This window comes from Tamandua tetradactyla, chromosome 3 (assembly GCF_023851605.1).
Source record: "Tamandua tetradactyla isolate mTamTet1 chromosome 3, mTamTet1.pri, whole genome shotgun sequence".
NCBI lineage: Eukaryota > Metazoa > Chordata > Mammalia > Pilosa > Myrmecophagidae > Tamandua > Tamandua tetradactyla.
Window position 1 is genome coordinate 10889164 of NC_135329.1, and position 17169 is coordinate 10906332.

Here is a 17169-nt window from a genome sequence, read left to right on the forward strand (position 1 = left end):
GGCTTAAGACAGTGTGGCATGTGGGCAGGGGGGATCAGCTCTTCTTGTCTGGTTTGTGATGCCCCAGTGACACTGGGCTCTGACTGCCGGTACAGCCACTTGACTCTGACATGTATCTCTGAGGGGTGGCTCCAGGTGAGACCTGGTGTGTGGGGAGGGGTCCAGAGAAGGTATCATCTTAAGGGTGATGGTGGCAGACATTTGACAGCACAGAGCATCCCAGCGCCTGGGTGCAGCTCCTTTGTGGTCCGAATGGAATGTCACCTCCATTTGTCACAGTTGCCAGCAGCCTCCACCTGGGCTCAGGACCACATTCTTGCTCGCTGGCCCAGAGACTTAGTTCGTTGAAGGACTTCTTGTTCCCATCGACGTCCTTGCAGTGACAACCCCACTCCCATCAAAGTCACCCCTGTCCTCTCATTGATATGAACTGACATTAGTGAATAAACTTGGAATATGTCGTTGGTAACAGAGACCATCAGGACATAGAAATAGGGTGAGATATTGGGTAATTGGAGCTGAAGGGATACAGATTGTGCAGCAGGACTGAATATAAAAACTCAGAAATGGACAGCACAATACTACCTCACTGTAATACAGTTATGTTAAAACACTGAATGAAGCTGCAAGTGAGAATGATAGAGGGAGGAGGGCTGGGGGCACAGATGAAATCAAAAAGAAAGATAGACGATAAAGACTGAGATGGTATAATCTAGGAATGCCTAGAGTGTATGACAGTGACTAAACGTACAAATTTAAAAAATGTTTTTGCATGAGGAAGTGCTGAAAATAGATGGTAATTAATATTTTAAAATTTCAACTTATGTGCGAGACTAAAGCAAAAAATGTTGATTTGGTACAAAATTTATATTCTGACTAGTGCATTTCCTAATATAACTTATATAGATAGCTTGGTGGAACACCATAAGTACATGGAACCTGGGTAGGACAAGAGATTTTGTTGGTTTGTCCAGACTGATTCCCTGATGAATCCCAGAGTGATTTGATCAGTGAGTGGAAAAGTATTTGCAAAGTCCCCTTCGGGGAATGGTGAGAGTGAGGGAAAATTCAACCTCCCCCAGTTGAATTCTTGATATTCTCACAGTGTGGACAACCAAAGCTATAGGCTGAGCCCCCAGTCTTGGGGTTTGCTCATATGAAACTTAACCCCACAAAGGATAGGTCAAGCCTACTTAAAATTTAGGCCTAAGAGTCACCCCTAAGAGAGCCTCATTTGTTGCTCAGATGTGGCCTCTCTCTCCAGCCAACACAACAAGCAAACTCACCACCCTCCCCCTGTCTACGTGGGACATGACTCCCAGGGGTGTGGACCTTCCTGGCAACGTGGGACAGAAATCCAAGAATGAGCTGAGATTCAGCATCAAGATATTGAGAAAAACTCTAGAATGAGCTGAGACCCAGCATCAAGGGATTGAGAAAACCTTCCTGACCAAAAGGGGGAAGAGTGAAATGAGACAAAGTGTCAATGGCTGAGAGATTCCAAACAGAGTAGAGAGGTTATCCTGGAGGTTATTCTTATGCATTAAATAGATACCACCTTGTTATCCAAGATGTAGTGGAGAGGCTGGAGGGAACTGCCTGAAAATGTAGAGCTGTGTTCCAGTAGCCATGTTTCTTGATGATGATTGTGTAATGATATAGCTGTCACAATGTGACTGTGTGATTGTGAAAACCTTGTGTCTGATGCTCCTTATGTCTACCTTGTCGACAGATGAGTAGAACATATCGAATAAAAATAAATAATAGGGGGAACAAATGTCAAAATAAACAAACAAAAAAAGTCACCCCTGTCTGGCCCCCTGCAGTGGGCTCTGCTGGCTGCTGCCCCCACCATTCTTCCCGCTCCGGTCATTTCTTCTCAACTTCCCTGATGTGGGGGGCTGCGTTCCTGAGGGCGCTCTCCTCACTACCCATCTGCTCAGCGTTCACCTGCTCCCCTGGCTCCGCCCGCTGCCCACAAGTCAGATCTCCTCTGATCCCCAGGCCCCAGGCCACTGCAGAAGGGACGGTCCTCCAGGCACCCCAACCGCCACCTGAGTCTGCATGCTTCACCTTTCCCCCGGATTTCCCACGCCCACGGCACCCACCCCTGCATCTGGGCACCCAGAACTCTGGGGCTGATTCTCTTCAGCAGCCAAGGCATTAAGCCTTGCTAACAGAGTACTTGTTATTTGTCCCTGTCCCGCTGAGGACAGGGCCAGGACCTCTGAGTTCTCTCCAGCGCCTGTCCAGGGTCGGCGCCGAGGCAATGTCTGGGGTGCCGTGACTGTGCGGCGGAGTGTGGGCATGAGGCCGCCCAGGGCGCCCCGCGTGGGGGACTCTGGCCGACAGCCCCTGTGTGGCAGCCGCCCAGTGAGGAGCGGAAGCCCGTGCAAGGAAGGTGCGGGGGAGGGGAGGTCACCGTGCGCGCGGCTGCGCCCAGGGCGTGAGGGTCACTGGAGGGTGCACACTGGGTGAGAGGCAGGGTGTCCCCACGTGAGTGGCCGCGCCCTGAGTGTAAGCGTCACCGATAATGCTCGTTCTCTGGGGAACAGCACCACAGGAGCGGCTGTGACTGGCTGTGATAGCCCGGGACTCTGCCCAGGCGGCTGCTCTCCCCCGCGGCTGAGAGGTGGAGGGAGGAGCGGAAGATGCCCCGCACCAAAATGGCGGCAGCGGCGGCACAGCCCGTGCCCGGGAGGGGAAGCCGGAAGGCGCCGAGGCTGGAGACGCAGGGGCGCGGCCGCGGGCGGGGAGGCCAGCGCAGGTCCTGGGGCCCGCCCGGCGCGGGTACAGGGCGCCGCTCGCTCTCGTTCGCCCGCCGCGGGCCGCGCAGTGGGGACGGGGCTGACCTGCACCGGCCGTCCGAGGGCGCGTTACCCGCGGGGCCTGGCGAGTCCCTGCGGGCGGACCAGGTGAAGTCCGGGAGCTGGAGCGAGTCCAGAGCCTGGGAGAGGGAATCCAGCCACAGAAGATGCCGACCTCAGCCCTGAGCCTCCAGAATGGCACCTGGACAGAGGCCTTCTCTCTGCTCTTGGGTCTTGGCGCAGCTCTCTACTTGGGCTACTACTGGGCATGTGTGCCCCAGGTGGGTGCGGGTCCAGCGCTCTCACCCGCCGGGTTGGGATACTCGGGTTTAGGGCGCAGCTTCAAACCCAGGGCTTGAGGCCTTTACAGGAGCTGGGATAGTTAGGTCTTCTGCACGGGTGAAATTTAAAGTCGTGTGACACCTCTTCCTACCTCCTCCCCCCACCCCCTCCACCTGCTAGGCCCCATTTTGCTATTATCACCTAATCGAAAGTCACTTCTTTGCCTGCTTAGATTTTTTGCATCCTACGTGCTCCCCATGCCAGCTGGGCCTCTCAGGCATTGGAGGGCAGCTGTTGCCCAGGACCTGGACACACATTTGGGGAAAGGTGGGGAGGAAGGCGTCCTGAAATGTCAAAGAGAGGGGCACACTATGCCTTCCTTTTCTTTTTAGCTGTTCTAGCTGCACTGAATGAAGGAACCAGATGCCTGTGGAGTTTGTGGCTAGTCCCAACACTGGCAGGGCCACCTCCGTGGATTTAGTAGGGCCTGGTTTCCCTTAATGGCTGGCTGAGGCTCCCTGCCTAGCTCAGGCCTGATGGAGAATCCTGTTTTTGTTCATTCACCCATTTCAAGTTCCAGACTCTCTAAGAATAGTGCAATAAAGGAAGTCTGAAAAGTTTGATTTTCACAAACTTCGAGATTTCATTCTCATTGAAAGAGAAAATACATTATTTGCATATCCAGAAAAAGCTAAAGCATTTAATTGTCATTAAACTTTAAGTACCTGACTCTAACAGGAAATCTGTTGATTCAAGTCCTACTTTTGAGAGATATATAGGGGATTTTAATGTTACCAAGATTTTTCTGGTTTTCCAGTTTTCTACACTAGCATGTATTGTTTATAAAATAAGTCTTCCTCAATAAAGCACTTAAAAAACCAAAACCTCACAATACTCTGAAAGTCTCACCTTATATGTCTGATGTGGAAAGTCAGTCCTACAGACCGTTGTTTTTTTTTGAGGTCTGATCATAAATATTGACTGGAACTATCCCTAACTAAAAATTTTCCTTTGCTTGCAACCAGTGACAGAGAAGTCAGAGGCCTTGCTACACTGTACTCCAAACCATTCCTTGACTTCCAAATATTGGTTAAAATGCAGGAAAAGTAGCATTCCGGAGGCCTTGAGGACATGGCATTTGGACTGCTCACCAGTGGTAATGGATTGGTACTGATTCATCCTGGCATGTTAGTAATTAATACGTGAGTCAAGAAACAGTTAGGGCTAAAATGAAATGAATTCATCCTCATAAATCAAACCTGTGACCTCATTTATTAGCACCTTGTTCTACAACAACTGAGCTTTTGGCCAAAAGTTGAATAAACTGATAACTCAAAACTCTTAGCAATGAAGAGGCAATTTACTCCAGTGACTAAGAACACAGACTCTAGAATCAAACAGACCTGGGTTTGAATCCCCAGTGCTGCCACTAACTAGCTTTGCCAGGCTTTGGGACCCTTAAGTTACTCAACAAACCTGTTTCCACAGGGGTGCCTCAGTCCCCACCCCAGAGAGCTGATGTGAAGATCACGAGGTCAAATCCTGTAAGGTGCTTAGCACAATGCTGACGTAGAGTAAGCACTCAACAAATTCTACCCATCCTGCTTTACCTCTTTTGCTGGGTGACTTTGGGCAAGACTTCACCTGCGAATCACAGTTCTGTCCCTTATGAAATATCCTATCTCGTAAGGTTTGAGCTGAGGCCAGGGCCTGTATATAGCACATGGAATCATGCCTATTACTATTCCAGGGCTTAAGGACCAGAGGACAAGTCACACTATCAACATGGCCTCTCTTGCTTAGAATTTGCCCAGTCTTTTTTGAGTCTTGGGACTGTGGAAGGGAGAGGAGTCTGGTCTTCCAATTCCTTTAGGTCTGCTACAAACATGCGATTTCTCTGACTGAGCTCGAGGCCTTCGGGTTTTGTGGTGTACTCCTTCAGAAGCGTTGCAGGCGGCTGGGCCCTTTCATTCACTAGATGTCCACCCAGATGAATCAGGCAGTGGGGTGGAAAGTCAGGGCTGAGTGCCTACTGACCGCATCTGTCCCTGTCATCCAATCCTTGCTGCCTCCCCCCGGCTGGCATGAAGGAAGAGAAAAAGCTGTTCAGATGAGGATCATACTCTTTAAGTATGGTCTAATGGCAGAGGGCCAAGGAGTACACATTAGGGAACAAAATGTATTTGCAGACCATGGGTGTCAAGGCCAGGAGAAGCTAGAGTGGCCAGTGGTCTAGAGAAGAGGGCATGGCAAAGGTCACAAGTGGAATGTGGCTGCATTTCTTTGGTCTCTGCCCAGAATCCCAGCCCTTCCTGCCAGGGATCAGCGAAGCACCATTTACCTTACACTTGTATTGCCTCTCTCCAGATTGGGTTTGGGTCTTGGAGGGATTGAACAGGGTAGCCAGCCCTCAGCCCTGGTTCTAAGTCAGTGCAGGATCAATACTGGAGCAGCCACACTCCAGGATTAGGGTTCTTTGGGCCTCTAGCTGGACAATATTATCAGAGGTGACTTAGCCATTCTAGTCTGAGGTATGCTGCTTATTCACCCTCAGACTAAGAGTGCCCTCCAGACCGGCCTCTGGAGAGGGAGTCACCCCCTTCCTGTGTTGTGTGATTACAGAGGCCTCGACTAGTATCTGGGCCCCAGTTTCTGGCCTTTCTGGAGCAACACTGCCCAGCTACTGTGGAGACTTTCTACCCTACACTGTGGTGTGTTGAGGGGCGGCTACAAACCATCTTCCGGGTCTTAGTGCAGCCTCGGCCCCTAGTCTCTTACTGGAGGTAAGAAGGGACAGAAGGGGATAAACATGAAGCCCAAGTATACAGGGGACCCCTATTAAATGCCTGCCTCTGTCAAAATGAAAGTGATCACTGCCCCACCTACTTCCGTCATAAGAATGACCACATGTATACAAAACTGTACAACCACAAGGTAATTTCAGTCCTTTATGTCCCCCTTACACCTTGTTAAAGCCTTACTGCTTTCCATGAAGCAGGCCCTCAAGTGATACCGCTGGCAAGTTTTGACTTGTCTGTGGATAAAATTTTTGAAGTACAAGTTCCTAACAGTGCCTTTGTGTGTTATCTCTCCAAAATCAGTGAAGTCCTCCAAACTCCAGATGGAGGACAGCTCTTGCTAGATTGGGCTGACCAGCACAGCAGCAGTCAGTATCCTGACCCTACCACCCAACCCATTGTATTGCTGCTTCCTGGCATCACAGGCAGTAGCCAGGAGACGTACATCTTGCACCTTGTTAACCAAGCTTTAAGAGATGGCTATAGGTGAGAACTGGCACAGCCCTGGAGGCTTGGGTGGTTTCTGAGAACTTGGAACAGGAAGCAGCCAATTCAGACTTGATAAGGGGAGTGCTTTTACATGAAGAGAGTCCTTTGCCTAGGGTCTTTCTAAAGATGACCAAAAGGGGAGAGGATCTTTAAGGGACAGGGTCGGACTGACAGATCTGTGTGTGCTACAGGGCAGTCGTATTCCACAACCGAGGCTGCCATGGGGAAGAACTGCTGGTGAGTCCCTTCTCTTCCCTCAGAGTGAAGCAACTGCTCCCCAACCTACCCCCACGAGAGATCCTTAGTCCTCGGGCTCTACCTATCCTCCCTCCACTGCCTTCCCATCTCCCAGGTTCTTCCATTTTTCCACCTCTTGATAAGTCTCTCTCTCTCCCTCCCCAACGATACGGTTTGCCCCCAGACCCACAGGGCCTTTTGTGCCAGCAATACCGAAGATCTGGAGATGGCTGTGAAGCACATAAAGCACCACTACCCCCAAGCTCCACTGCTGGCCGTGGGCATCTCTCTTGGAGGGTAAAGGCTGCCTCAGCTTAACCCAAGGGCCCAGTCTTTCTTATCCTCCCCTGTGTCCTCTCTCTCCTTCTGTTCCTACTCACTAAGGTAACACTTCTTCCTTGGCCCCGGTCCAATACTGTAGGATGCTGGTGCTGAACTACCTGGCACGGGCTGGGCAGGCTGCAAGTGTGGTGGCAGCACTGACTCTATCTGCATGCTGGGATTCCTTTGAGACTACCCGCTCTCTGGAGACGCCTCTCAACTCACTCTTCAATCACCACCTCGCTGCCAGCCTCTGCCGATTTGTGGACCGGTAGGGTCTTGGCAAGTGGGGGAGGGAGCATCAGACAGGGTAGGATGGCAGACAGATACTCCAGGCTCCTTCCCCCCACCCCCTGCCATGCTCAGGTCAGTTCTGAATCTGGGCTTTCTTACTTGAGATGAGACATAGGCCGGGGGCTCTAGCTTAGGTCCTAGAGTAATGATGGGGAGAGGAGGATGGCTTTAGGAGTAAGATTAGAATCTTTTCGTTTCAAACCTCTATCTGCTCTTTTACAGAAATAGGAGGGTGATTGAAAAGGTGGTGGATGTAGACTTTGTGCTACAGGTATAGTCTTTCAAACATCCTACTTTTCTCCCAAAACACTTGTTTTCCTATTTCCCACCTTCATCTTAACTTCTCCACTTCTGCTACCCCCACCGCAGGCCCGTACAATCCGCCAATTTGATGAGCGCTACACAGCTGTGGCCTTTGGATATCAAGACTGTGTTGCCTATTACCAAGCAGCAAGCCCAAGAACCAAGGTAGATGCCATCCAGGTCCCTGTGCTCTGCCTCAATGCAGCAGACGACCCCTTCTCCCCAGCCCACGGTGAGGACCCTGAATTTCGATGCCTGGGCCCCAGGGAAAACGGCCCATGATGCAAAAGTGGAGAAATGGCTGGGCTCTTGGGAAAGACCAGGGTTCCTGACCTCTTCTCTGCCCCCTCCCGCAGCCTTTCCCCTACAGGTTGCCCAGCACTCTCCCCAGGTGGCACTGCTCATCACAGCTCATGGTGGCCACATTGGTTTTCTGGAGGGGCTGTTTCCCTGGCAGCACTGCTACATGAGCCGCCTCCTGCATCAGTACGCCAGAGCCATCTTTCAGCACCCAGAGGAGCTGCTCAGCCTCAGGGCTTTCCCACCTTCTAAGGGCAGCAAAACCTGACAGGAGCACTGTTTTGGGTTTTAGTTCAGTCTTCCCTTGTTTATTAAATATCAGCATACCCTGCCTAACAATCTGGGGTTCATTTTCCTTTTCAAGTCTGCAGTAGAATATCCCAGAAATTATTGCATCTTTAGCCTGGTTGGCTTGGAGGTACCCAGCTGTATTCCTACCTGGGTCTTTCTTTTACCCTTTCCTTCCCTAACAGCAAGTCTCAGGCCAGTCCTTCACCTAGCAAATGCTAGCAAACTAGCACAAGGCAGTGACAGGAAGAGGAGAAACTCATTGTTTCTATAGGAAGGACAGCAGTGCCTCCAAGCTCTTAGGCAGCTTCACATATTTCTGGAGAAGGACAAGCTCAACACTGGAGTCTCTGGTACATGGAGGGAAGGTGGCAAGTAATGAGGCCTGGGCTTCTGACATCACTGTCCTGGGTAGATTTGCAGATGGTGAATGCAGGGTTCCCAGGACCCAGAATCAGGAGGCCAAAGCCCAACTTTCACTGGGAAAGGTGGGCAGTACTCCTCAATCTCACTGGGGGCTACATCAGCTGTGGACCCAAAAGGATTGAGTAATGGGGTCCAGGCCTCCCCTCTGGTCTGAAAGGTGGCAGTGTCCAGACCCATGATTCCCAGGTAGCACGGAGGCTAAAGAAAGCCTGGAAAGGCACTCTGGAGCAGCAGCGTGGCCACAATAATGAGCCCGACACATAGCAGCAGTAGCAGCCACACAGGAACACTCCCTGTGGGAGGGGAGGGAAAAAAATCAGCATGCAAAGGGGCTTCTCAGCCTGAAGAAGAGACCCCTCAACTCAGTCCATTCAAGGAGGGGGCTAGATGGCTACAGTCAAGCAGCGCATTCTCCACGGGGCAAGTTTTTGCTATACCTGAAGGTGCAGTGGTATCCTCCCCTCCACACCCTCACACCCCAAACTCCCCAGTGACTCACTCCGTGAGGGCAGCAGGTGCAGCTGGCAACGACTGTCCACAGCCACAGAGAACAGGGCAGTTTCATTGGGCCCAAGGAGCTCTGGACCACGACCCTTCTCAGGCAGAAAGGCCAAGTCTGTCACCACAATTCCATGGGCCTCCTTTATATAGTAGAGGCGCTGGGGGTGGGAGGAGAACTAGTGAGGGGAAGCCCAGGTAGGAATTCTCTCAGAAACAAGTCCCCTGCCCTCAATAGGCTTTCCCTCTAGACTGTGCCAGATTCCTTCCTGTATACTCAGGTTAGCGGCAGTTCTGAAGTCCCCACTCCAAAGAGTCCTCAGGCTGTGCCCACCTTCACCCATTACCTGGAGAGAGAATGCTATGTAGATGGCAACAGAGCCAGTGACTGTGCCCAGGCCTAGGAAGGTGCCCGATTCACTGCAACAAAAAATAAAGTGCTCACTGTCCTGGAGGCCTGTGAGACACCCTCAATCGCCACCAGCGCCTTCCCCAGCACCCGGCCAAGCCACCACTGCCTCACACCTGATGCTGAGGCAGGAGACAACTTCCTGGCCACAGGACTTGGTCCGAAGGGGCAAGAAGGTGGAGCCATCCCAGGCTGTGAGGTAGCAGGGTGGAGGCTGGCGCAGGCGCTTGTGGGGAATCTGCACTGTGAAGAGTCGTAGCCCATCAGGTTGGTCTGGAACTGGCCCAAACCTGGGGGCCGGAAGAGAAACTGTTCAGCTCCCTGGGGCCAAACTGGTCAGGCTTCAGCTAACACCCCCAAGACCATAGTCCTTCCCAGTTTCCCCTGCATCTTTACCCACTCCCCTACTACATCTGGTCTGTGCCTCTTTTAGCCACCCTCCAAGGTCTTTGCACCTGCAGGCCTGATAGCGGTATGGTGTGTTAGAAAAGGTGGGTCCATTCTCTTGCCAGTGCAGCTGTGTCACCAGCTGATCTTTCTGCCACACGGAGGCCTTAAAGTCCCAGCCCGCAGTGACCAACTAGTTAGGAATAAAGATTCCAAGGACAGGCAGTTAGGGGATCCACTCACTGGGCAAGCAGCATTAAACACCTACTTTGTCCACCCCTCTATCCCCCACCTCCTCACCTTGCCATCAGGCCCCAAAGCCAGGTCTTCAATCTCCCCTTCATGGGCTTTGAACTCCAGAACTTTCTCCAGATTAGGTACCTGCAGCCAAACCACCACCACAGTCAGCCCAGGTACTCAAAAAGGGCACAATGACCCCCAGCCCTTTCCTCCTTTAATGGTCACTCAGTGCAGGCCTACTCACAAGTTTCTTAAAACCTCCACTTAATTTCCAACAATTTTGGCCTTGCTGCTCCTGATACTCATCCTCCTTAACCCCCAAAACCCCACCTGCCAGACACGAACGTAGCCATCTGTCCCTCCAGTGGCAAGCAGGGTATTATTGTTGTTGAAGCAAACAACTTTCTGTAGCGGATCCGTGCTGAAATCTGTCTGCACAGCCTGCAAATTTTCTACACTGAGTTCTACCCCCTCATGGTGGGTTTCTGCTCCAGATTTCTGCTGTGCCGAGGCAGTCCTCTTCCTCTGTCGAGGCCCCTGCTCCTTGGAACCTGCAATACAAACAGCCTTCTGGGTCCTAGATATCTCTGCATGTCAGGTGACCACCCAGTTTCCAGCCCACAACCATAACCCCACTTCCAGCCACAGTTCTTTTGAGACCACGTTGGAAAGGATTTGACTCATTTAATTTCCCAAAGGGCTAGAAAAGAGAGTCCTCACCTGCCTTCTCTGCCTTATTGTTGCTTTTCTGCTGATGAGTCTGGAAGCGCAGGAGCTGACAGTGGGCATCCTGCCCTGCAGCAAGGATGTCACCTGCCAGTGCCAAGTTCATAGTGGCCCGTGTCTCTGTGTCATGGGAGTGTAACAAGGAGGCGCTCAGGTGCCCATCAATCTGCTCAAGTTGCAGAAAGTGCTGCAGGAGAGGGAACCAGGATGAGCAAGGTTCGGGGTGACCAGAGAGCACCTCAAGGGCAAAGGTCTGACCCCTTTGCTTACTGCACTTATTAGTTCAGGAGGCTTTCTCTAGTTCTTATCTTATTTGGGCCTTATATCTATCTGGACAACAAGCAGGGCTGGGTTTATCTCCAGTTTCCAGGACAGGATGATGCTCAGAAAAGTGAAGGAACCTGGTCTAAAAGTCAAAGGCGCAACTCCGGTAGCTGCTAGAGGGCACAAACGTCCCTGTGCCTTACCCGGAAAAGGACAGGATAAGACCCTGGGAGTTGCTCCTGAGGTCGAGCTGAAGTGCCCCTGCCTTACGCAGCGCCGTGCGCGATTTCCACTACCCCTCTCGACTGCCTGGTGAGTTAGTTCTCCGGTGATACTCGGGCCTAGGCACCTGGCTGGCCGGGAATCCCCACGGAGGATAGGCAGAGTTCGAGCATGTACTACGGCCCGCCCCGACAACCCCTGGCCTACCTCAGAATCACCCTTGGCCCACGGCTTGGCCCTGCAACGGTGCACTCACCACGCCATTCTTTATGCCTGTCTTGGCGGCGCCTCCTCCACCCGCAGCGATGAGCAGCCCCGCGCTGGGGTCGACCTGAAGCGCGTACAACGGGAACGGGGCCCGGTAGAGCTCCAGCGCCCGGCGCCGGCCCATCCCGCCTACTGCGCGCTTCACAGCCCGCTACGTGGCCCTCCGGACATGCCTCGCCCAGGCTTCGACTCCCGCCCGGGTCGCTGGTAAACTCTGTCGCGTCGCCCCGGGGAAGAACCCCGGCTCCTCTAACACCGCGAGGTTATCAAAACTCTTGACAACTCGCGTCTCTACCGCGGATCCGCCTACCCCGGTTTTCCCACACACGCAGTGCGCACGCGCACCTACCCCAGGGCTCTCTGCGCAAGCGCAGAATCGCCAATACGCGTCAGCACTAGCCGGCGGCGGGGCGACGCAACGCTGGCGCCGGAATTGTGGTTCGCCGCCCCCTTGTGAAGACAGATTCCGCCATCTTTGTGCGGGGCGGCGGGGCGCGCCTCTTCGAGGGAATCTCCGTGGGGGCTAGGAATCTGAGGCGGTGAGTCTAGTCAAAGTTAATAAACCTTTAATAAAGACATCTTTGGTAGGGCTGTTCGCGTTTCGGGGGTGATACACTGACTCGTACAAACGCAGCCTTTCCATTTTACCCCAGAGAGGAAGTGATTTGTCCAAGATCACACACTAGAACCCTGTCCACCTCTCTTACCTCATGAAAGAGGCAGCACGGACTTTAAAATCCGACAGAAGTCGATTAAAAAACAAATCCGGACTTGATAAGGAAAGCTTTTATTCAAAAGGATTGCTGTAAGGCGGAAAGGGACTATTGCAATAGGAGGAGGGGACTGTTTTGCAATATGAGTTAGGCAGAAAAGGTTTTCTTTTTAAAGAACTGAAAGAACCGGGCGTAGGGAAGTGGGATGAACTGTTGACTGATCAGACGGTAGGTCAGAGAATACTAATGCCGAAGCAGCCTGCTTTCTGGGAGGTGCCCTTAAAGTTCAGGGGTCTGAGAGATGAGAAGCTTAACCAAAGATTGGTCAACAAGCATTTGGTTGTGATTGGTCAGCGGGCACGAGCTGTTCAGCTGGGCATTTATGAAACAAAGAATGGGAATGTGGAGAGTCTGTGTGCAGCCTTGTTACAAGTAAACAAGGAGGCATCTCTGAGTCTTACCTAATTTAAAGGGGATGGGTGGTGGTTGCCCTAAGCTGTAATTTAACCTTTTCACAATCCTGACTTCAAATGGGAACCTGCTACTTCATAATAAGAGAAAACCACTATCTACCTTAGCCAAACGCTTGTCCTTCACGGTTAGCATCAGTGGGCGTCTCCTGTTACCTTTCTTGTGGCTTCACCCTCCCACTCCTGCACCAGTGGCGTGAGGGGTCCTGAGGGTTTCTGGTCTCCTGAGGACCTGCGTGTTCCCCCGTGAATGGATGCTAGGAATGCCCTTTCCGGCTTGTGGAACTGCTTACCTCAACAGGCATTTGTGTTAACCCAACGCACATCCAGAGGAATAAGTCCAGTAGGTTCATCTTGGGGATGCCAGAATCTGCCTCATGGTCTTGAATCCAATGTGAAGGGTCTGGCAGAGCTGTCCTTACATTCCAGGTGGTCAGGCCTTGCGAGTCCTTTGCCCTCCTCAAGTACATGGTTCTGGCTTTCTTGCCACACCTTCCTTTGAAAGGAAGTGTACCCCTCAGAGGCCCCTGTGGTGACTGGTGCTCCTGTAGATACAGCCACCCAATCTATCTACTCAACAGGACACAAACAGGAGTTTTGCGGGGTCAGGCTTTATTGGGTATACTGAAGGCTGAATAGGGGCTCTGGTGCCCTTGGTCCTCTTCAGCCAGGAGAGAGCAGACTCCATAAGGGGCTTCCAGGGTTCAAGGCTGGAGAACACACCTGGCCCCCAGCCAACCAGCCCTTCAAAGTGTCTCCGGAAGTCCTACAGATTTGGGACCTGGCAGGAAGGGTTGGGTTTGGAGGGGGCGTTCCAGTGAGCCTCCGTGGCTCTGAAACTAGAATGATAACTTTTGGGGTATGTGCTCTAGAGAGGCAGGCCTCTTTGGGACAGGGGAATGCCTGGGCTTCGGGGAGGCAGAGACCTGTTTTGGTGCCTGGGGTGGAAGCCCTGAGCAGAGGATGGTGTTTGGTGAGTGAGGGCCTGGAGACCTGGGGCTCCCGGTCTGGGAGGGTGTGCCTGGGGATGGATCTGCCTGGGCCTGAGCCTCTGGGGCTTGAGATGTTGGGGACTGCACTGCTGGGGCCTGAGGTGCCTGGGCTTGATAGCCAGGAGCCTGAGTGGCCTCGCCCTGATGCCCCGCCAGCTCCGATTTTCTTTCTGGCAACAGATTTAATGCCCTGGCTTGGCCCCGAGGCAGCCGGAGGCCGAAGCCGATGCCTATGTGGAGCGGCCCAGAGTCCTGGCCCTGTGCACAGGGCAATAGTTGGGGAAAAGCGAGCAGCTTGGGCCCGGTCCTGTACCTGGGGATGGGGCAGGAGGGGCTGCGCAGCCGGAGACACACCAGGCATATGGGATACTCCACTATTGGGGCCCGGCCTGTTCTGCCTAGCCACAGACGCTGCAAAAGCAGTAACTGCAGGTCGTGCGCAATGCGGCGGTGCCCCAGTTGGACCACCAGGGCCTGGACAAGGGCCCCCGGGTCCCTGAATTCCGCAGGGTCCCTCTCGCTTGGTATGCATCCCCCCACCACCCCAGGGGCCCCGGTGTCCCTGTGCTGATGCCAGGGCCATGTCTGCCTGTTGGAGTGGACCCCAGGAGAAGACAGGCTGGGGCTTGGAGAAGGGAGAGTGGAGCTAGGTAGGTCTTCCAGATGTGAAGGAGCGTGGCAATGTGAGTTGGGGAGAGAGGAGTTCAGTGGCTGAGAGGGAGAGGAACAAGTATGAGGGGGAGAGGAAGAACGTGGAAGGAAGGGCGAGGGGGGATTCTGTTGAAAGAAAGTGGGGGAACTTGGGAGAGAACGAAAGTATGGATGTAGGAAAGAGTCAGAATTTGAGTCTGAAAAGTAGAAATGTGAGTGGGGAGAATAGGACTGAGGGAGAGAAGAGCCGGGGAGATGGGATTGAGGAGAAGAGGAGAAATGTGGGCGGGAGGAAGGCACTGACTGAGGGGAACAGGGAGGCTGTAGGTTGGGGGGAGAAGAGTCCACAAATTTTGAGAGGCCCTCAGGGGAAGGCCCAGAGGACACTGTGTTCTGTAGCTGCACCTGGTCCTTGTTTTGAGGAAACATTGCCTTGAATCCAGAAGGAACTGGAGTGATGACACCAGGGATTAGAAACCTGGCAGAGGCAGGACTGATATCTCTGAAGCTAGATGTGGCCGAGAAATCAAGGCCGCCTTCTCCGCACAAAGTGTGGCTCCAGCCTGGGGCAGGTGACAGGCCAAGGAGACTCCTACCCCTGTAGGACCAGGCTCCCTGGAGTGCTCAGGCAGGAATGTGGGTCTAAGCTTGACCTCTCTCTTCTTGGCAGTAAGCCATTGATGCAGGGTGTATGATGATGGAGAATCAGAGCAGCCTCTTGGGAGCTGTGGGACAATGGAGATTTTCAGGGTGGGGCAGGGAGGAGGACACAGCCCATAGAACCTGTGGAGAAATGGAGAGCGCCAAGATGTTGGGTGAATTGGTCTGTTTCTATCCTGCTCCTCACTTTTGGGATGTCCTTAGACAAACCACTTTCCCTCCTTGGGCCTGTTTTTTTCCTTCCACAGATGAGGGCTTGGGACAAGGTGGTCTCTGGCTGTCCTAGTTTCAAGGGTTTATGACCTGTGATTTTTTTTACCCCAGCTCCAGAGCCATTTCTCTACTCTTGTGGAGTTAGATGGACTACAGTGGCCCCTGAACTTCCCAAGGGGGACTTTAATTCCTCTCTAGTCTGTGTTGTGTGCCCATTCCAGGCTGAGCTCACCAAGACCCTAAATTCACATTAGTCTTTGGGGTGGGAAGAACTGACAAAATGTTTCAGGGAAGGTGAGAAGTGGGGAGGAGAGGAGCAGGAAGTGAGAGAGGGTGGAGTTGGAGGAGTGGGCTTGGGGCTGGGGGTTGAGATGGAACTAGAAATTGAGGATGCTGTGGTACTTTGAGCTCTTACCAGAGACAGTTCCTCTGGACTGTTTCACAAGGCACTTCCCGTGATGCGGGAACCTGAGAAAGAAGGAACAGAGACACTAAACCGGATCTAACCTTCTCTGCCCCCAGCGTCTGTCACCTTAAACTCAGGCTAATCCAGATTCTGTCTGGGACTTGCCCTCAATCTTCCTTTAGCCAAACAGAAGTCTTCTGTGTTACAGATTTCTTTTCTTCTAAACCTGAATCAGGGATTCTGCACGCATACTGCCACTGCGGTTCCCCTGACTCCTCGTTGCCCCCGATGCTGATGTCCTCCTGCTCAGCCTGGCCCTGGCTGGGATGGCTTATCACGCTCAACAGTGGCAGCAGCAGGAGCAGCAGTGGGGCCAGCAGATGCAGAGCCTCTGGGAGACTGAGACTTTATCCAAGTGGTGGCGAACCGCCCCCATTGGGAGCTGGGGGCTCCATTCCCTGGGGACAGTTCTCCCTGGCATCTAGTGCTTATGTCACAAGGTCAGGTGCTGATGTCATAGAATCCAAAGGCTGGCTTTGACAAAACTGTGACGCCTTTGAGGTTCTTGGGTGCCCTGGCCCCTGCCTCAGCTCTCTGCCCGTATACTTTGGCGCGTCCACTGCCTCCTCCATGGCCTTCTGCTTCTCACCGACCATACAGCTTCTCTAATCCCTCCCTTCAGCTTTCTGCTTTCCTCTGCTTTCTGAGCAGTGGCTTGTGCTCCATACCTTTTCCCCTTGGGCTATGTTTATTAAATGTTTTAATAACTGTTTAACAGCTCTATTGAGGTATAGGCGTATACCGTACAATTTAGCCATTTAAAGTGCCACAGTTCAGTATTTCTAGTACATTCAAAGGGCTGTGCAAGCATCACCACAATCTAGTTTTAGAGCATTTTTATTCCCTCCAAAGATATTCTGTACCCATTAATGGTCACTTCCCATTCCCTCTTCCTCCCAGCCCCTGGCAATCACAAGTTTACTTTCTGTTTGTATGGATTTACCTATTCTAGACATTTCATATAAATGGAATCATATAATAGGTGGCCTTTTGGGTCTAGCTGTTTTCACTTTGGCTGTTTTCAAGGTTCATTCATATTGTAGCTTGTGTCAGTATTTTATTCCTTGTGTGTGTGTGTGTGTGTGTGTTTGTGCTGTATGGCAGGGGTCACATTTCATTTTTTTCCATGTGAGTATCCTGTTATTGCAGCAGCATTTGTTGACTTTTTGTTTGTTTAGTTTTTTGTTTATTTGTTTGCTTGTTTGTTTTTGGGGGACGTACATGGGCTGGGAATCAAACCCAGGTCGACTACATGGCAGGTGAGAATTCTACCACTGAACTACCCTTGCGCTGCCTTTATTCCTTCTTATTGCCAAAGAATATTCCATTGTATAGATACCATATTTTATTTACCCATTCAATATTGATGAACATTTGGTTTGTTTCCATTTTTGGCACTTACGAATAATGCTGCCATGAGCATTCTTGTACAAGTTTTTGGGTGAA

The 17169-nt window shown here is 52.2% G+C and overlaps 3 protein-coding genes across 8 annotated transcripts; 1 reads left to right on the forward strand and 2 right to left on the reverse strand.

Moving 5' to 3' along the window:
- Nucleotides 1-2746: 2746 nt before the first annotated feature.
- On the forward strand, nucleotides 2747-8170 carry ABHD1 (abhydrolase domain containing 1). Its single transcript, XM_077152386.1, has 9 exons — nucleotides 2747-3088; nucleotides 5712-5872; nucleotides 6191-6373; nucleotides 6568-6613; nucleotides 6798-6910; nucleotides 7035-7205; nucleotides 7451-7499; nucleotides 7598-7763; nucleotides 7888-8170. The coding sequence occupies exons 1-9, from the start codon at nucleotides 2975-2977 to the stop codon at nucleotides 8097-8099; spliced, it is 1215 nt and encodes a 404-aa protein (XP_077008501.1). The 5' UTR covers nucleotides 2747-2974; the 3' UTR covers nucleotides 8100-8170.
- PREB (prolactin regulatory element binding) lies at nucleotides 8111-11909 on the reverse strand. The gene is made up of 9 exons (XM_077152385.1): nucleotides 11548-11909; nucleotides 10800-10992; nucleotides 10410-10630; nucleotides 10140-10220; nucleotides 9908-10032; nucleotides 9569-9742; nucleotides 9391-9463; nucleotides 9045-9204; nucleotides 8111-8838 (listed from the first exon to the last, which is right to left on the reverse strand). The coding sequence occupies exons 1-9, from the start codon at nucleotides 11680-11682 to the stop codon at nucleotides 8744-8746; spliced, it is 1257 nt and encodes a 418-aa protein (XP_077008500.1). The 5' UTR covers nucleotides 11683-11909; the 3' UTR covers nucleotides 8111-8743.
- Nucleotides 11910-13262: 1353 nt separating this feature from the next.
- PRR30 (proline rich 30) lies at nucleotides 13263-16155 on the reverse strand. Of its 6 annotated transcripts, none has more exons than XR_013172334.1 (3): nucleotides 15673-16155; nucleotides 14790-15167; nucleotides 13263-13522 (listed from the first exon to the last, which is right to left on the reverse strand). XR_013172334.1 is itself a non-coding variant. In XM_077152392.1 (3 exons), exon 3 carries the CDS (start codon nucleotides 14811-14813, stop codon nucleotides 13581-13583), a length of 1233 nt encoding a protein of 410 aa, XP_077008507.1. In that variant the 5' UTR covers nucleotides 14814-15109; nucleotides 15673-15725; nucleotides 15829-16155; the 3' UTR covers nucleotides 13266-13580. The 6 variants fall into 6 exon arrangements, 5 of the variants coding, with proteins under 5 accessions (XP_077008507.1, XP_077008504.1, XP_077008506.1 ...); XM_077152392.1 differs by having other exon boundaries at nucleotides 13266-15109; nucleotides 15673-15725; nucleotides 15829-16155; XM_077152389.1 differs by having other exon boundaries at nucleotides 13266-15167; nucleotides 15673-15725; nucleotides 15829-16155.
- Between the last annotated feature and the right edge of the window lie 1014 nt (nucleotides 16156-17169).